We start from the raw sequence: 18,362 nt of genomic DNA on the forward strand, positions 1-18,362 counted from the left end.
ACATTTTATAGGTTTTGTAAGATTTATTGTAAGATTTCATTCTTTCTGCTGTAATTGAATTCAATTTGACTTCTACAATCTGAACCTTCATCATCAGTAAAACACGAAAGCACAGAAATAAACGCAGAGATTTAATCTGAAATCTTTTCTGAGAACATATAATAGATTTCCCAAAGAGAGACACTGCAGGGGAAAAGACCTGTCAAGTTTGAGATTTTGGGATTTTGGTTTTTCATAAAGTGTTTTTTCAGACTAGTGGAAAGAAAACATACAAAACACACTGTTAAGTGTTTCTTTTATAGCACTTTATCTATCTTTGTCAATAGATTTCAATTACAATACAGATTTTCTTACACATCAATCTTTACACTTCTATTACCAGCTATATTGTGAAGGTTTTTACAGAGGGATTTGTTCTTACATAATTTGATGGTTTATACACAACATTTTATTCCCCCCCAAAAATGTGAAATATATAGTGTTTTGTGTCTGTTTTAAGTATTTTCTGAATTATTGAGTGAAAAAAATTGAAATACCCCAAATTCCCTCTGTTAAATCATTTGACTCTAAAATGTTAAAAAAACAAAAAAAACCCAAGAATTTTGAAACCAACTTCATCCAGTGTTCAGATTTTTGTACTAGAAATGTATGCATGTATGCTCATTTGTATTTTTGGGGGTAACGCATTACAAGTAACATAAGTTACGTAATCAGATTATTTTCAAGTAACTAGTAAAGTAACGCATTACTTTTTGATTTGCAACAAAATATCTGTGTTACTTTTTCAAATAAGTAATGCAAGTTACTTTATTGACTAATTCTCCTGTCCCCATATCAGTGTAGATGTATTGTGTGTGTGTGTGTAAACGTGATGTTACTGTAGTTCTAGACTAAATGTAAACATGCATTAATTCATCTCACAGATTCAGTATTCCTCAAAATGAATAAAAACACTGAAATGCAAACTCTGAATATGAAGCAAACCTGCACTAATTAAATGTTAAATAACACAAATATCATTTATGTATTTAATTCCATTTTATTAACCAGTGTTTTTGCTGCTGAGTTTGATGCTCCAATTCTAATAAGCAAAAACGACTTTACATAAACTAATATTTCTGCTTCATTTTTTATTTCTGAAGGGTGTTGAACTTTCTTCTCCTGCATTCTTTTGGTGTCCCTGGTGAAAAAAAAAACGCATATGCTGGTAGGTATGTTTTGATGCTGGTTTAAGCTGGTCCTCTGCTGGTTTTTGCTGGTCATGTTGCTGGTCAAGGACCAGCTTAAACCAGCATCAAAACATACCTACCAGCATATGCTTTTTTCTTCACCAGGGGTGAAAGGGCTTTTACGTTACCCAGCCCAGATTGCAAAAGTAACGCAAAAGTAACGTAACGCATTACCTTCCATAAAAAGTAACAAAGTAGCATAATTAGATACTTTTTTAGAGAGTACCGCAATATTGTAACTTTCCCCAACTCTGCTCATTTGCATATTTAAACAACATTTTAAAAAACTTGTAATACAAAAAATGTTTGTGATTATCAGTGTAAACTGGGTAAGTGAGGCAATAACTATTAGTTAATTTGCAGTGTCTCGTGTGCAGGACAGAAAGTGTGAGTTTTGTCAAATAAAAGTAGAATTTTCTAGAATATTCACACCTTCATTTTTTCTAGTTTGGATCAAATGCAAGTCATGAGATAATAGAGGAAAGAATCACATTTCATCGCTTTTCTTTTCGTTATAATAAAACCTAGACATTACCATGCTGCTTTAAAATACACATATAAAGTTGTATTATGTTTGCAAACACACACGGACACACACTGTCTCGCGGGAGCGCGCACACACACACACACACAGAGCGCAGTGAATCAGTGTGAATGTCGCCGTGTTTCTTTCATGTCAGTTTCTATCACACGCGTTTTTCTACTGCTCGTTTTTTACAAATCTAACCGACTTTCCTTTGTGACGGCGGAAAACAGCCGCACTTCGGGTTTCAGCGGTGTTTACTGACGGATCGCGCCACACTGGAACTATGAGCTTCAGCGGTCGGCGGGAGAGAGAGCGGCGGCTGCGCGGCTCAGGCGAGCCTTCCCGGGTGTGAGAGTGAAATCGAGGCCGCTGGCGACGCGGCCTAGTGCGGGCGGTTTAATGTTTCACTCGACAACACAGAACAGCGCTCCGGTAATGTTGTAAAAACCCATGAAACATTAACGTGATGACGAGAATGAGAGATTAAGATAGTGTAAAGCTGGTTGGGGCACTTTAGATGAGTTCAAGCAGATTGTTTGTTTTAGTCTTGCATAATTACATATTCACCAGGCGTTAATTAGTATGCTTATAATGAGCCTAGACTGTGTAATTAGTAGTGTAATTAATACATTTTGTTTTTTCTCAAACAGTCTCCGTCAGGAACAGCAATGGCTACTTGTGATGACAGACTGACATTGATTGACAGATGATGCTGGCGGCACCTGTGCAGGTGACAAGGCCCTCAGCGTCACGGCAGGAGAATGAAGCTTCATTCGGACTCGTGCGAGAGCGCGCACGCGTGTGAGTCCGCGTCACGCGCCGACCCGGACATGAACCCGAACCACCGTTTGACCTTGACCTCCCGCACGCCGAACCCCGGGTGTCAGGAGGCTCCGGAGCGACTGTGCAACGGTTCGTCTGACCAGTCGGGGCTCGAGAGTCTCGCGGCACACCGCGACGACGGGGGGTCGGCGGTGACCTCGGAGGACGAGAGCCGGTCCAGCACGGCGGACGACGAGGACGATCTCACGCCCGAGATCCAGCAGGCCTACCGAATATTTCAGAGCTTCCTCTCAGAGAAGCACAAGTCCATAACGGCCCCGTTCTGGCATCCCGTCGGCCCCGGGGATCACGGAGAGATGTGCTTCAGAAAGATGGATGATAAGTTCGTGAATCGCGAGTACGAGTCCATCACGGCGTTCGTGGCAGATTTCAGACTGATGTTAGAGAACTGTTACCGCTTTCACGGAGTCGATCACTGGATCTCCAAACAGGCCCAGAAACTGGAGATCATCCTAGAACAAAAGCTCACACTGTTGTCCAGGTAAAAACAAAAGTCAGGGTTAAACTTCGTGCGGCTCGAGAGGTTTGAGGAAAGACGTCACAGACAAAACCATCAGTTTTGAGATTTTGGTCTCAGGTTTGAATCTTCATAAAGTGTTTTTCATTACCACTGTTTTTGATGATGCATTCATTTAAAAAAAAAAAATAATAAAACTGGAAAACAAAAAAATTGGGAAAAATATAGATATTTCAAGGGGTTCATAGTACCCTACAATTGTTACAATTTTAATCAAATATTAAATTGTTGAAGTTTTATTAATTCAGTTTATTAGAGCTGCTTTCTGACCATTGAAGTTTAAACCATTAAAACAGAATCCAGAAAATATTTAACTTTTATAAAACTTGTGAAAAAAAACGTAATGGAGTTTGGGAGAAAAATAGGGTCCTGCAATTTTAATAAAATGTTACAAGTTTTATTAATTTAGTTTATTAGACATACTTTTTGATTATTGACAATTAATTATACCATTAAATTGAAATCCAGAAAAATTTAAATGGGAAACAGGGTTTGTGTGGAAAAAAAGTATCATCTAAGGACAACAAATTAAATGATTGGGATTGTTACTGTTAAAATTGTAACAAAGTATTAAATTGTTGAAGATTAATTAATTCAGTTTATTAGATATGTTTTGTGATTAGGGAAATTTAAACTATTAAAACAGGTACAGAAAATATATAATTTAATTACAATTTGGAAAAAAATGTAATGGTATTTTGGGGAAAAAATAAAACAGAATCCAGGGAAGGAAAAAAAAAAAAATAAAAAAAAAAAAAAATGTATATATATATATATATAAATATTTATAGTAAAACTTATATATATATATATATATATATATATATATATATATATATATATATATATATTTATTTATTTATTATTATTATTATTGTTGTTGTTGTTGTTGTTATTGTTATTATTATTATTATTATTTTCTTTAATTTAGGGGAAAATGTAATGTAATTTGGCGGAAAAATAATCAAAACAGAATCCAGAAAATATATAATTTTATTAAAATTTGGGGGGGAAAAGTAATGGAATTTGGGGGGAAAAGGGCCCTGTTATTGTAAAAATTGTTATAATAAATTAAATTCTTGAATTTTTATCCAGTCCATTGATTAAACATGCTTTTTGAGGATTAAAATTTAATTAAAGCATTAAAAAAAATAGAACGGATGAATTTGGATTGCAAAAGAGTTTTATTTTATTTTATATTATTGCACTTTATCTATTTGTGTCTGTAGATTTCAATTCCAATCCATATCTGTAAAAACCTTCACAGTTTTGTTCCTCTCTATATTCTACAGGTTTGTTCGTATATCATTCACAATCATTTATACAGCATTTCATTTCTAAAAGCATGGTGAAAATGTGTTTGTTTTTAGTCTGTTGACATCATTCTGTCATTTATGGGGTGATAAAAAGACAAATCCAAAATCCCCTCTGGAGAAACCTGGAGCTCTAATATGACAACAAAATCAATTATGAACTTGACTTTATTCAATGTTTGTATGTAAATGTTTGCATATTAGTGCATTTTAATTAGATGATGCAAACACTGAAACAAATCCTGCAATATTCCGTCAAATTAACTCAAAATATTGCACTGGTGTTGATTTCTGGTGTTTTGTTTTGTCATCAGGACGCTGCGGGAGAAAACCACGCTGGCCGTGACGTCCAGAGGTCGTTTCGGCACGGAGGACGAGAAAGCGCCGGTCGGCTCGTCGTCCAGACGGAGGTCGGTGCCGCGTAACCTGGCCAGCATCACTGTGGGCGGCAGCGAGTCCATCATGGTGCAGGCGCTGAGACTGGAGGAGCTGCAGCGAGCCAAAGACGAGAAGAGGTCAGCGGATATATCGGATATCCTCATACACACCTCACACAGACACTGCCTTTCAGTTACTGACACATTCTGTTTTCCTTTTTTTAACTTATTTATTTAGTAATCCGTTTTAGTAATCAAAAATGATGCCTAATCAACTGAATAAGTCTGATCTATTTTTTTTTCTTCAAATATCGTTTGGTTTTTCCCCCAATATATGTATTTTTTTTTTTTTTTTTTTTACTTTCTGGATTCTGTTTTAATGGTTTAATTAAATTTATTTAATCCTCAAAAAGCATATCTATTCAACTGAATTAATAAAACAATTATTTTTTTAATTAAAATTTTAACAATAACAGATAACAATATAATAATAATAATAACAAATAAAAGAAATCCAATTCCGTTTAAATTTTTCCTGAATTTTTATTAAAATTCTATATTTTTAAAATTCTGTTTTAATAGTTTAATTTGTGGTAATCAGAAAGCATATCAGCTGAATTAATACATTTTCAAAAAATGATTTAATTAACATGTAATGAAAGTTCAACAGTTTGATGGTTTGTTAAAATGTATGTAATATTAAAAAAAAAAAAAAAAAAATATATATATATATATATATATATATATATATATAGTAGTAGTGTTTATTTATATTTATTTATTTATTTATTTATTTATTTTTTCTGGATTCCATTTTAATAGTCTAAATTTTGATAACCAAAACGCATGTCTAATGTTAATATTAATTTAATGTAAAAATAACAAAGCCCTATAAAATCAGTTTTATTTTTTCCTCCCAAATTCTGATTTTTAACTTTTTCCAAAATTATAAGTTTTCCGTTTTAATTGTTTCTGAAGTTTGTGTTTTATTTAATATGAATTTATCACACCTTTATTAAAAACAGTGGTAATAAAATAATTTTATTAAATGTTATGAAGTTTTGAAATTTTTGAAATTGTTAAAAAAAAAATCTCTTCATTGTATATTTTTTAAAAATATATTTTTTTAAATATTCTAAATATAATATTATTATTATTTTGACTGTACAAAAGTAAATATATTCCTAAAAATAGACTAGAAAAGATACAGTATTTTTGTCATAAAGTAATACAATTGTTGTCATATTTATGCAGAATTTTGGTCATAATTTCTACTTTTATTTTGGAAGTTTGTTTGTTTTCGTTTTTCCCTGCACTTCAATCTCTTAACATTTGCATTAACCGTAACGTGTTCTTTTCCACGCAGGCAGCGAGAGCTGGAGCGAAAGGAGGCCGAGGAGGCGTCGGCGAAGGAGGTGGAGGAGTGGGAGAGCTCCTTACTGTCTCTGGCAGAGCCGTGGCCGGTGCGGACCATGTGGGAGCTTCCCGCCATCGGCCACTTCCTGTGCCTGGCGCAGACGGCGCTCAACCTCCCCGAGATCGTGTTCTACGAGCTGGAGCGCTGTTTGCTGATGCCGCGCTGCAGCTCCTTCCTGGCCAAGATCATGACGTCGCTCCTCTGCCACCCGCACAAGAGAACTGCCGTCCACCGCCGCCCGCCACTGCCCTACAGGAAGTGGGAGGCGGAGCTGCGGAGGCGGGTCCAGGGCTGGTACCGGGCGGTGGGGCGGGTGGAGGACCAGACGGGGCGCGCCGAACGTCTCGGCCTCTGCCATCAGTTCTTCTGGACGCTGGGTGAGGTCAGTCCGCTGGAGGAGACGCCCTTCCACCTGCTGGCCTTCAACCAGCGCGTCTGGCTCCTCAAGGGCCTCTGCGATCACGTGTACGAGACGCAGAAGGACGTGCAGGACGCCGTCCTCGGGCAGCCCATCCACGAGTGCCGCGAGTCCATCCTGGGCTACGACGAACAGGAGAACGCCTACATTCACTTCCCGCACTTCTGCGGCGCCGACCTGAGGATCTACTGCCAGAGTCCCTGCGTCGCAATGGAGTTTCCACTTCCGCTGTTCCACGTCAAGAGATCCGAGGACGATCCGGAGGGGTCAGAGGTCAAGGAGGAGACATGTGAGGCGTTTCTAATTATGTGTTTATTTATTTACTCTTCACTTAGTTTAAATGTTTTTTATTTGTTTTATTTATTTACAGTTCATATGTTGTTCAGTTCATTTTCATTTTTTAATTTTTAATTTTGTTTTTAAGAATGCTATTTACAGTTCACTAATTATTACTTTAATTTGATATTATTTATTTTATTTACTTTTTATTTATTTTTTATTATTATTTTCATTTTACTTTAATATGATTATGCAATTGCTTTTTTTTATTTTATTTATTTATTTACACCTAATTTATTATTTATTTTATTTATACTCTTTTGCTATTTTTATTTCATATTATTTTATTATTTGATTGAAAAAAAAAAAAAAACCTTTTTTTTTTTTTTAAATTTACTCTTCACTTATTGTTAATGTTTTATTTATTTATTTATTTATTTATTTTTACTTCCACATTTATTTACAGGTAATTTTTTGTTGATTTTGTTTTTAAGGATGTCATTTATAGTTTACTAATTATTAATTTAATTTAATTTTATTTTATTTACCTTTCATCATTTTTTTTATTATTATCTTAATTTCACTTTATTATGATTTAAATTGCTTATTGTATTCTTTATATTTTATTTATTTACACCTAATTTATTATTATTATTTTTTATTTATACTTTGTTTGCTATTTATTTGATTTTTATTTTTTATTTAAATTGTATTGTTTTAAGTGTATTTTTATTAATTTATGTTTTTTATTTGTTTATTTACTTATTTATTTACAGTTCATTTATTTTACAGTTTTTTTATTTGCATATCATTTATTGTTGATTTTGTTTTTAAGAATGTTATTTATAGTTCACTAATTATTTATTTAATTTTATATTGTATATTTTATATTAAAATTTATATTTTTTTTATTTTAATTTCACTTTATGTTTGATTTAAATTACTTATTGTATTGTTTTGTGTTATTTATTTACAGCTAATTTATAATTTATTTTATTTATTTTATTTGTACTCATTTGCAATTTATTTTTTGTTTATTTAATCATTTACTTATTTATTTACAGTTCATTTATTGTTCTTTTTTATTTTATTCACATATCATTTACTTAAATAACAGAATGTTATTTATAGTTCACTAATTATTTGATTTTTCATTTTTATTTAAACTATTCGTTTTTACTTTGTTGTTGTTTTATACTTGATTTATTTTATCTGTAATTTTATTCATTCTTCACTTTTTAATTATTTTATTTGCACTTCATTTGCAGTATTATTATCTATTTTAATATTTTATTTGTATTTAATTTGTGTTTTATTCCTAACAGTTGAATTATTTACCATTGTTTCTTTTGTTTATATCATTTATTATTTATTTTTAATTTAATTATTTTTACTTAATATTTACTATATTAATTTGCTGTTATTTTATTTTTAAATATTTTATTTACACTTGGTGATTGATTTTATTCTTCATAATTATTTTTTTAATTATTTACATTTCAATGTTGTTTTATTTCGTAATTATTTTGTGCTTTATTATTTGTTTTGTTTGCACATTTATACATGTGTTTAAGATGTTTATTGTTTAATGTTTTGTCAAAAATCTCACTGAATTTGCAGTGAGTTTGAGAAGGATCTGTTTGTGTGTCTGTAGATGAAGTAAAGGTGGAGGATGAAAACTCCAGCAGGATGGAGCTGAACTCATGGGACGTGAAAGAAGATTCACTCGCCGACGCGGAGGATCTGGATCAGAAGTCTTTCTCCCGTGTTCCTTCATGGTGCAGAGAAGATTCTCTGGACTCTGTAAGCGTTCGAGAAAAGCTCACGGAGGACGGACGGCTAAAAGAAGAGGACGATGACGAGTCGGACTGCAAGCCGTGTTTCAGAGTGGGCGACAGCTGCTATAAAGGCGTCTCGCCGGCTCTGAACACTCACAGAAGTCCTAAACACGACGAGAATCACATGAGCGCTGAGGAAGGAAGTCCCTGTCCGGATTGTTCAGGAGCGTCGCAGGAATCTCCACGTCTCTGTTCCCGCTGTCGGGTCTGGACCGAACCCATCCGGCCCGAAATCACACACCTGCGACGGGACGACTCCGAAACGACACGTGCCCAAAAGAAGAAGAGGAAGAAGAAGAAAGACAGGAAGTTCGCCATGAAGAAATCGAAGACGAGCAAACTGATCTTGAAGAACCGAACGGCCAAAAGCAGCGTGCAGAGAGCCGCCAAAAACATCAAGAAGAAAGACAAGAGGAAAAGACACAGACTGGGTGAGGAATCTATATCCCGCTTTATCCCATAAAGAGATATTAAACCGTGTAATTCGATATTTGAGGTTTTGTCGTGTTTTCCGTCTCCAGGAAAGAGGTTTGATGGGAAGGCGATGTTGATGAGGAGATCGTCAGGATCTGCTCCGCCGCCGGCCGAACCCACGTTTCAGGTCAGATGAACTCGTTACCTACAAAACAAAAACACTCGTGACCCGTACCATTAAAAACAGCTCACGATGTTCTTCATTTGAGAGTCACTTTGGAGAAAAGCAGCTGCTAAACTAATAAAACTAAATGCAAATCATCTGTGAAATGCAAAACATTTAAGGGCTTTAACAGACTGAGAACAACAAAAATGACTTTTTGAGGAGTGAGAATCCAGAAATAGTGAAATGTCAACTTAAAACTACCTTAATGCTATTATTTTTTTTTTAATTTCAAGTACTAATATATATAAAAAATCCGTTTTTGAAACCACATTCTTGCCGTACTCTGGTAAACCTACTATATCCTTTCTTCTTAATGTCAGTGATATTTATATTTCACTTATTATTACTGATTTAATTTTTTTAATGCTTCATTTATTATTATTGATTTTATTTTCTTTATTTATATTTATTTTTATATTTCATTTATTTTATTTTTATATATATATATATATATATATATATATATATATATATATTTTTATTATTTATTTGCACGTTTGCTTTTATTTAATTTTTATTTGCACTTTATTTTTTATTTTAATTTAGAATATTAATACTTAAAAAAATAAATAAATAAATAAATAACACATTTTGCCGTACTATGGTAAACCCACTATAGTCTTTCTTATTTTCAATATTTATATTTCACTTATTATTATTGACTTAATTTAAATTTTTTAAATTATATTTATTTTTATATTTAATTTATTTTTATTTATATAATTTACGTTTATTATTGATTTTTTTTTTTTAATTATTTATTTGCACATTTTCTTTTATTTTGTAACCATTTTATTTACACCATTTAGCTTTATTTTATACTTCATTTGCTTTTGCTAATTTTTATTTACACTTTGTTATTATTGATTTTAATTTAGAATATTAATACATTAAAAAAGCAATTTTAAAAACACACTTTTGCCTTACTATGGTAAACCCACTATAGTCTTTCTTCTTAATATCAATGATATTTATATTTCACTTGTTATTGATTTTATTTTGTATTTATATTTATTTTTATATTTAATTTATTTTTATTTCTATAATTTGCATTATTATTAATGTTTTTTTTTTAATTATTTATTTGCACAATTTCTTGTATTTTGTAACCATTTAATATACACCATTTATTTGAGCTTTATTTTATACCTCCTTTGCTGTTATTATTATTATTATTATTTTATTTGCACTTTATTGATTCTAATTTAGAATATTAGTACATTAAAAAAGGAAAAAAACAAAAAAAACAACCTTTTTTTGTTTTTGCCTTACCATGGTAGATTGTAGACCTACAACAGACTTCCTTCTTACTATCAGTGATCTTGGTCAGTCAGATCTGCTGTGATAATTATTGGTAAACCTCAAACCATCAGATACATCCATGCAGAAATAACAAACATTCAACCACGAGTTAATTGCAGTAATCAAGTAAAGTAAAAGAGTAAAATTCCTTGTAATAAATTCATCAGACACTTTCTCTCACCACTTGCAAAAATAGTTTTATATTCTTTGGTTTGTTGTGCTTTCAAAATTCTCTTTCAAAAGTCCTTTTTGTTGATTTCAATCTCATTTTCAAAACAACAATCAAAATTGACACTTACTAATTTATGAGATGTTTTTGTAAGTAAAAAAGTAAATTTAAAGGCTTCAGCCACAGATGTCAATAGAGAGCCAAGAATCCCATAATGCATCTGAAAACGTCATCTGACATTTGTTTTGCTGTTTATTCTGTCCAGCTGTCACTAGAGGGCAGCAGATATGCATTTGTGCATTTGGTAGAATTTATTATAAAATCTAAATAATTAAAACCAAACCCAAAATACTCAACTCAACCTGTTTTTAAAAAGTGCTTTAAAGTATAAATGTAGTCACTTATGTAAACACCAGTGCATAGTAAAAGCAAACACACATTTTCTAACACTTATTTCTATTTTTGCTCTTGTAGTTGGTTTGCTCCAGTCTGGATGATCTCAGAGTCCTGATCAGTAAAACAGAAGATCAACTCGATGAACTGGACGGCAAAAAGAGATCTGTTAGTAAGAGAGGGAACACAAACATACATGCATTTACTATTGCACAAACTCATTATTTCAAAACCTGACGTTGTGTTACATGCAATTGATTTTATTAAATATAGACTGTTTATGTTTGGTTCAGTGCATTTAATGTGTATCCTGAACTGTGTTGATGATAGTATTTTATAAAATCAAGATTTTTTTCAAGTTTGCATGCAGGAAAAATAATAATCTAGTGTTTAATACAGCAGGGCATCAATAGAGACTGATGTGCATGTAATGTGTGTCTTTGTGGCGTATTTCAGGGACGGTGGCCGCACAAAAGAGCCGCCGTGAAAGACTTGCACATCACACTTATAAGGCTGCTAAATGAGCTGTTACCATGGGAACCCAAACTCGTCAAGGCCTACCAGAGAAACAGGTAAAGGAGTAAACATGAACCTGCTTTTAATGCCTTCATTTACAAAAGTGAAATCATTTTACCTTGTTGCACTGAAACCACAATGCTGAAAATAGATGGGAAATCTTGAATCTGTGCAATCATATTTTTCCCCTGTGGTTTTTCAGACTTCTGCATTTCAGTCTTGTTTTGATCAAAGAAAGGTTTTCTCAAGTGATCTGGGAGGTGAATTTGAATGATATCCAAGAAATGGCTTTCTATTGTAATGTGCAGTGACTGATACACCTCACTGCATTCAGCGGGCACCTAGATGTTTTCGTTTTTTTTCTACCTTGAGGCGATGATTTCCTGGCAACAGGGCTTTGTGAATTCATCCCTGTCCTTGTCCTCAACAGAGCTCGCTTGAAAAGGGAGTGCGACGAATTCAGAAAACACCCCGAATATGAGAACTTTATCAGGGAGCAGATGGATACAGAAGATCCTGGGGAAGTTGCATGCAAAGATGGTTTGTTGTCTGCTGAGACGACAAGAGAACAGGAAGAGAGTGAAATCAGAATGGGCAGAACTGTGAAGGAAGATTCTGAGACAGCAGGTGAGTCTGATCAACATTTCAAACGGCTGTTTTTATTAATTGCATGAACTTTATGTACGAGCTTAGCAATGCAAAAAGAACTAGATAAAAAAAAAAAAAAAAACAGTTTGTCAAGACAAACTTTAAGTTGGCTTGAGAAAGACAGACCAGAAAGGTTGAAAAGTTAAGAAATTTTAGTTTGGATGGTTTTCAGTCTGAAACAGTTTGAAGTTTAAAGTAGTTTTAAAAGGTTAACGTTTGAATGCAGTCTGTCAGATAGATAGATGCATAGATAACGTTGTTAGTATGTTCTAACATTATTAGCAAGTTACTAGCATGTTGCTAGTCTGTTTCTAGCATCATTAGCATTTTGCAAGCATGATTAGCAAATTGTTAGCATGTTTTAGCATAATCAGCAAGTTTTTAGCATGATTACCAAGTTGTTAGCATGTTGTCTGTATGATTAACAGGTTGCTAGCTTGTTTCTAGCATAATTGGCCTGTTGCTAGCATGTTTCTAGCTTGATCAGCAAGTTCCTAGTATGTTGCTAACATGTTTCTAACATGATTGTCAAGTTGCTAGCATGTTCTTGGCATGATCAGCAGGTTGCTAGCATGTTTCTAGCATGGTTTCCAAGTTGTGATCATGTTGCTAGCATGTTTCTAGCATGATTAGCGGGTTGTTAGCATGATTAGCAATTTGCTAGCATGTTTCTAGCATGATTAGCAAGTTGTTAACATGTTTCTAGCATGATTAGCAAGTTGCTAGCATGTTTCTAGCATGATTAACAGGTCGTTAGCATGTTTTTAGCATTATTAGCAAGTTGTTGGCATTTTTCTAGAATTATCAGCAAGTTGCTAGCATGTTTCTAGCATGATTAGCAAGTTACTAGCATGATTCTGGTTGCTAGCCATAGATAGATGAGTTTGAATGAGTTTAAGGGAAGTTTGATTGAGTCTCAAGGGATTCTGGGAGTTTTGACAGTTGGAGTTTAAATAGTTTTGGCTCATTTCAACATTCCGTCAATGTAAGTCTATGGGATTTTTATGAGTTCTAATCTAGAGTATCAGAAGAAGAAGAATAAGTTGAAGTAGCATTTCAGTAAGTTGGCTTTCTCAAGCTTTCTCAAGCCAACTTGATAAAAACAATGCAACAATGCAATAATGCAATTTTTAATGCATAACTAACCAAACAAATAAAACTAGTTGTGTTAGAAAGTGCCTGATAAATTTGTTCATGGGACAGCACTTCTTTATCTTTCAATTCCTCAATTTCTGTTTTCCAGTTTATGCATTTAATACATTCATTGTGTTGTTTGTTTTGACTGATGCAAACTACTTTCTTTTGCAGAGAATGTAAATTACGAATCAAGATGTCTAGTCGACAGACCTGATGTTGTCATGCATTCATCAGAGTCTGGACCTTTCACACGCAGTTCAAAACGGCGCCAAACTGGTGCAATCACTGAGGAACTGAGTCTGTGCAAAAGAGGCAAAACAGACCCAGATAGCTCTTTGACGTCTGATTTAAATGTGGAAGTTGCATCCCACGAAGCCTCAGTGTTGCGTGAGCCTTTGAGTAGCTTTCAGGGAACTTGCAAACCCATCCAGGCTTTGCTGGCTAAGAGTGTTGGAAATAAAGTGACCTTAATAAGTCATCCGAAGGCTGCGGTGATGGCTCAGATTCTGCGGGATCATAACAAGACAGCGTCTGTAACTCGATTATCAACTACCTGTCCGTCTACGCCACACTCTGAACCTGTCTCTGTCTCAGAAACAACTACGACATCCACAACCGAAAGCACTGGACAGGTGGTGTACAAGACGGCAGGTGGCGTAGGGCTTCTCAGGAAAGGAAGCACTTCTGTAAACTTTTCAGTGCAACCAATATCGGATCAAAAATCAGGGGCGAAGGTGATGCAGCAAGTCGTAATCCTGCCTTCAAATCTACTGATTCAAAGCACTGAGAATAAGGCAGCCCAGACCTCTGCATCTGCCCTTAAGACTACAACATACTTGTCCAGCGCTTCAGGGTTCACTGTACCGGAAAACAAGGTTCCTGTTCAGCCGGTTGCACCTTTGAAAGATAACAGCACTGTAAGAACACCATCTGCTGTAGTTACGCCCAGTTTAAGGAACTTAACGACTGTTGGTGTGCCTAAAAAGACTACTGAACCAAAGGTGGCCAGCAGTGGTCCGACCAAACCTGATGCTAAACAGGAGCTCAGGACAGTGTGTATTAGAGACTCGCAGTCCATCCTTGTTACTACGAGAGGAGGCAACACTGGAGTGGTGAAGGTTCAGACGTCAGAGAGTGGAACGGGGGCTTTGCCACCCAGCCCGGTTTTTAACATCTCGCCCCAACTTCAAGCCTTTCTAGTGTCAAAGTCTTCCACGTCCACTACACAAGCTGTTTCGGCCACTCTTGCTGCTAAATCTCTACCTGGAATCACTCCTCAGTCTACTTTTGTGGCGGGAACTGTCGCTCCTTTAACGTTTAATCAGATTTCCAATACTGGCACTACAGGCAAAACAACAAACCCTGCTAAATCCACACTCCTGGCTACAAGCAAAAGCAGTGATCGAGTCCTCACAAATGCGAAAGACAGTGCTCAGCAGAATACGGTCTCTAAATGTGGAACAAAGCTACCACAGAAACGGGCTCTACCTGGAAGCACAACTCCAGACCAGTCTACTTTCCAAAAGGTATTCCTGGTCACACCTTCGCCAAGTATTCCTTCAAAGGTCACTACTACATCAACCTGTACCGCACCGGGATCACGGGTCATGTTTGTAAGCAACTCTGCCCTTACCATTCCAAAAGAGACGTCAACTTCAGGGGTTAACGTTTCCTCTGCTAGTACACCAGCGTTGAAGGTTATTCCCAATTTGGGAACGACCTTATCCTGCACTTCTGGTACAAGCATCCAGAGCATCGGTGTCCCAGGGTTAACATCAAGAATACTTGGCACAAACAAGAAACCTGAAGCCTTGACGAAAACTACACCTGTGATCGTCTCCAGAGTACCTGCAACCACAAGTGGACTTCAGATTGGTCCAAAAACCTGTTTGGTTGCAAGCAGAAGTCTGTCAGGGAATACCGAAAGTGCTATGAAAGTACCTCGGACTGCTGATGGTAAAACACTCACGTTTTCAACTCTAGGCACCGGCCACATGGCTTCCTCTGCACTTCTATCAGTTGTGAAACCGGATTTACCACCGTCAGTTCCAGCGCTAAATGCTCTTCACTGTAAACCAGGGTTATCAGGCAGCTCTACTTCAAGTACATCTTCATCTTATTCAGGAAGCCTAATTACCAAACACACTACGTTACCAATTAATGTGACTGCTAACAAGCCAGTGAACACACCCCTTTGCACTTCACACTCACTGATTAAAACGACAGCCAATACTTCCGCTTCTGCAGTATCCAGTACTTTTGCATTGAGTTGCAGCTCCACGTTAACTCCTCCGGTGGTGACCTCTGGAGTCCGACCTCTGACCTCTACGACCAAGAGTGTTCAGGAGAAACTAGTGATCAACACCACTGCCCCGCTTGCCCCTGGAACTCAGCTCCTGATCAATAACACCAGATTTGTTGTACCTTCTCAAGGCCTTGCACCTGGCAGCCACGTTCTGCTTATCTCCAACTCTTGTCCTGGAGGATTGCAAGGGTCAAATCCCGCTGTTCCTCAAAGATTGCAGGGTCCAAGTTCTACTAGTCCTGGAGGATTGCAAGGGCCAAGTGTTGCCAGTCCTCGTAGATTGCAAGGGCCAAGTTCCGCTTGTCCTCGAGGATTGCAAGGGTCAAGTCCTGCTGTTCCTCAAAGATTGCAGGGTCCAAGTCCTGGTAGTCCTGGAGGATTGCAAGGACCATGTCTTGTTGGTTCTCGAGGATTGCAAGGGCCAAGTCCTGCTGGACCTCAAGGCTTGCAAGGGCCAAGTCCTGCTGGACCTCAAGGCTTGCAAGGTCAAAGTCTTGCCAGTCCCGGAGGATTACAAGTCCTAAGTCCTGCTTTCACTGCTTCTAGAGGTCCAAACTTTTCAGCTACTCACACGGTTCCTTCAGTTGTACAAGGTGTAAGATTGGTAACACCGGTCAGGCTACCCTTGGCAAAAGTTGGACCTTCTGATCAAGCCCGTCAGCAACTGAGCATTAGAACTCCATTGAATGTGTCTGGTCCTACTGTTCTCTCACAAGTGGCACAAGCTCTGCGTCCTGGTGTATCATCAGACACTGTGAGACTTCCTATCTTTCAAACCTCCAGTGTCTCAGTTGCAGCATCACAAGGTACGACCGGGAGTCCTAAAGAAACCTCTCTTTCCCAAAGACGTTTACTAAGCACAGCTTCTCCAATGCTCCTGCAAGGAAGACCATCACAAAACCAAGTGGCGCCGGTCGTACCACCAGCGAAAGCTGCAATTCCAAGGCATTTGCCAATGGTAAATGTACCACCCATGAGCAGCACGATATCTCGGATGCAGAAACTTCCGGTTGCAACAGTTCCACCAATCGGTGGTCCAACCAATGCCAGTTCAGCCACTCCTATTGCAACCGTTCCTCCGTCTGTGAGCACAGTCATAATGACACCTTGTCCGCCTATCAGAACCGTGCAACCTGGGACAATCGGAAAGCCAGTTATTTTACCCCAGTCAGCGCAAGGTCAAAGCACGGTTCCCGTACAAGTTCCCACTCCTGCTAAACTGTTGTTGAGCCCAGATGGTGCTGTCTTAAATATCGTTCAGGCCTCAGCATCAAGCGTGCAAGTGTTGGCGAAGCCAATGTCCGCTCAACTGATCAGTTCCTCCTCAAGTAGCGTTAGTGTACCTATTTTAAACACAAGTGATCCGTTGAGAAGACCAGATACCCTGGGGAGACCTAATCACTGAGATGGTTCTGGAGGTTGTCTGATTTCCCGTCGTAGAGGATGGGTCTGTTCAGTGTTTTGGCCTTTGTTGAAAAAAAAACAAGTGGGCTTCCTTTGGTTCTCCCCATCTTGAAAGGCTGAATACTAAATACCTAAATTAATCATTTTTGTGCATTTTGCTCTTTACAGTACCAGTTAAGGGGAAATTGGTTATCTTTAGAGTTGTAAATAAAATTGGTTTTGCAAAGAGAAATTTGGAGATTTGAAATGGCCAGTAATGTACATAACAGTATTTGTTTGGCTGACTCTTTTCTACTCCATTTGTATGCAATGGTTTGAATGTTTTGTAGCATTTTCCATTAAAATGATTAATATTATTCTGTAGAACAGTCTTCGGTCTATTTAAGAGTATGTCTGGCTGATCACAAGCCTGCGTTAGTGCATTCAGGCGTAGGTTGAGTATTATCAGACATCATCTGATAACAGTTTGGTTTTGTGTTTCCTCTATATTCATGAAAATAAACTTGGCATATTTATGACTGAAGCAAAACACTGGTGTGCTGTGCTTGTCTTTTGAGTTTGTTAAATGTATGAGATCAGAGAATCCCAAACATTTTTGTTGGCTGTATCCATTTATTTTACGGTATAATGCAGGGGTGCTCAACCCTGTTTTTGGAGATCGACCTTCCTGCAGAGTTCAGCTCCAACCCTGATTAAACACACCTGAACCAACTAATTAGGATCTGAAGGAGCACTTGATAATTACAGACAGGTGTGTTTGATCTGGGTTGGAACTAAATTCTGCAGATTGGGCACCCCTGGTATAATGTAACAGCGCATCACATGGCATTAAAAATCTAAAAATATTTTTTTGTTTTTAGTAAGTGCTTTATTTTGACACATTATTTTCAGATTTTTTTTATTTGAAATTTTAATTGTATTTTTGCAATTTAATTATTAGTCTTTACTTCATGAATTGCCATTTGGGAAGCCCTGTGTTAGATGGTAAATTATTACAAATGTTTTTTTTTTGTTTGTTTGTTTGTTCCCCCACTTTAAATAGGTAATGAAAACAAACACATTATTTTTTGCTTTACATTAATGTTTTATTC

The 18,362-nt window shown here is 36.3% G+C and overlaps 1 protein-coding gene across 1 annotated transcript; it reads left to right on the forward strand.

The window, feature by feature from the left end:
* Positions 1-1,735: 1,735 nt before the first annotated feature.
* On the forward strand, positions 1,736-18,082 carry LOC127162100 (uncharacterized protein KIAA2026). Its single transcript, XM_051104886.1, has 10 exons — positions 1,736-2,187; positions 2,406-3,079; positions 4,743-4,943; positions 6,172-6,929; positions 8,574-9,188; positions 9,279-9,358; positions 11,343-11,429; positions 11,718-11,833; positions 12,208-12,404; positions 13,734-18,082. The coding sequence occupies exons 2-10, from the start codon at positions 2,517-2,519 to the stop codon at positions 17,270-17,272; spliced, it is 6,156 nt and encodes a 2,051-aa protein (XP_050960843.1). The 5' UTR covers positions 1,736-2,187; positions 2,406-2,516; the 3' UTR covers positions 17,273-18,082.
* The last annotated feature ends 280 nt before the right edge of the window (positions 18,083-18,362 follow it).

This window comes from Labeo rohita, unplaced genomic scaffold (assembly GCF_022985175.1).
Source record: "Labeo rohita strain BAU-BD-2019 unplaced genomic scaffold, IGBB_LRoh.1.0 scaffold_84, whole genome shotgun sequence".
Classification (NCBI taxonomy): domain Eukaryota; kingdom Metazoa; phylum Chordata; class Actinopteri; order Cypriniformes; family Cyprinidae; genus Labeo; species Labeo rohita.

Coding starts and splice junctions, on each gene's coding strand:
- LOC127162100 (XM_051104886.1), top strand. CDS start 2,517: ATGAAGCTTCATTCGGACTCGTGCGAGAGCGCGCACGCGTGTGAGTCC. Junction 6,930..8,573: donor AGAGGTCAAGGAGGAGACAT/GTGAGGCGTTTC, acceptor GTGTGTCTGTAG/ATGAAGTAAAGGTGGAGGAT. Junction 11,430..11,717: donor TGGACGGCAAAAAGAGATCT/GTTAGTAAGAGA, acceptor GGCGTATTTCAG/GGACGGTGGCCGCACAAAAG.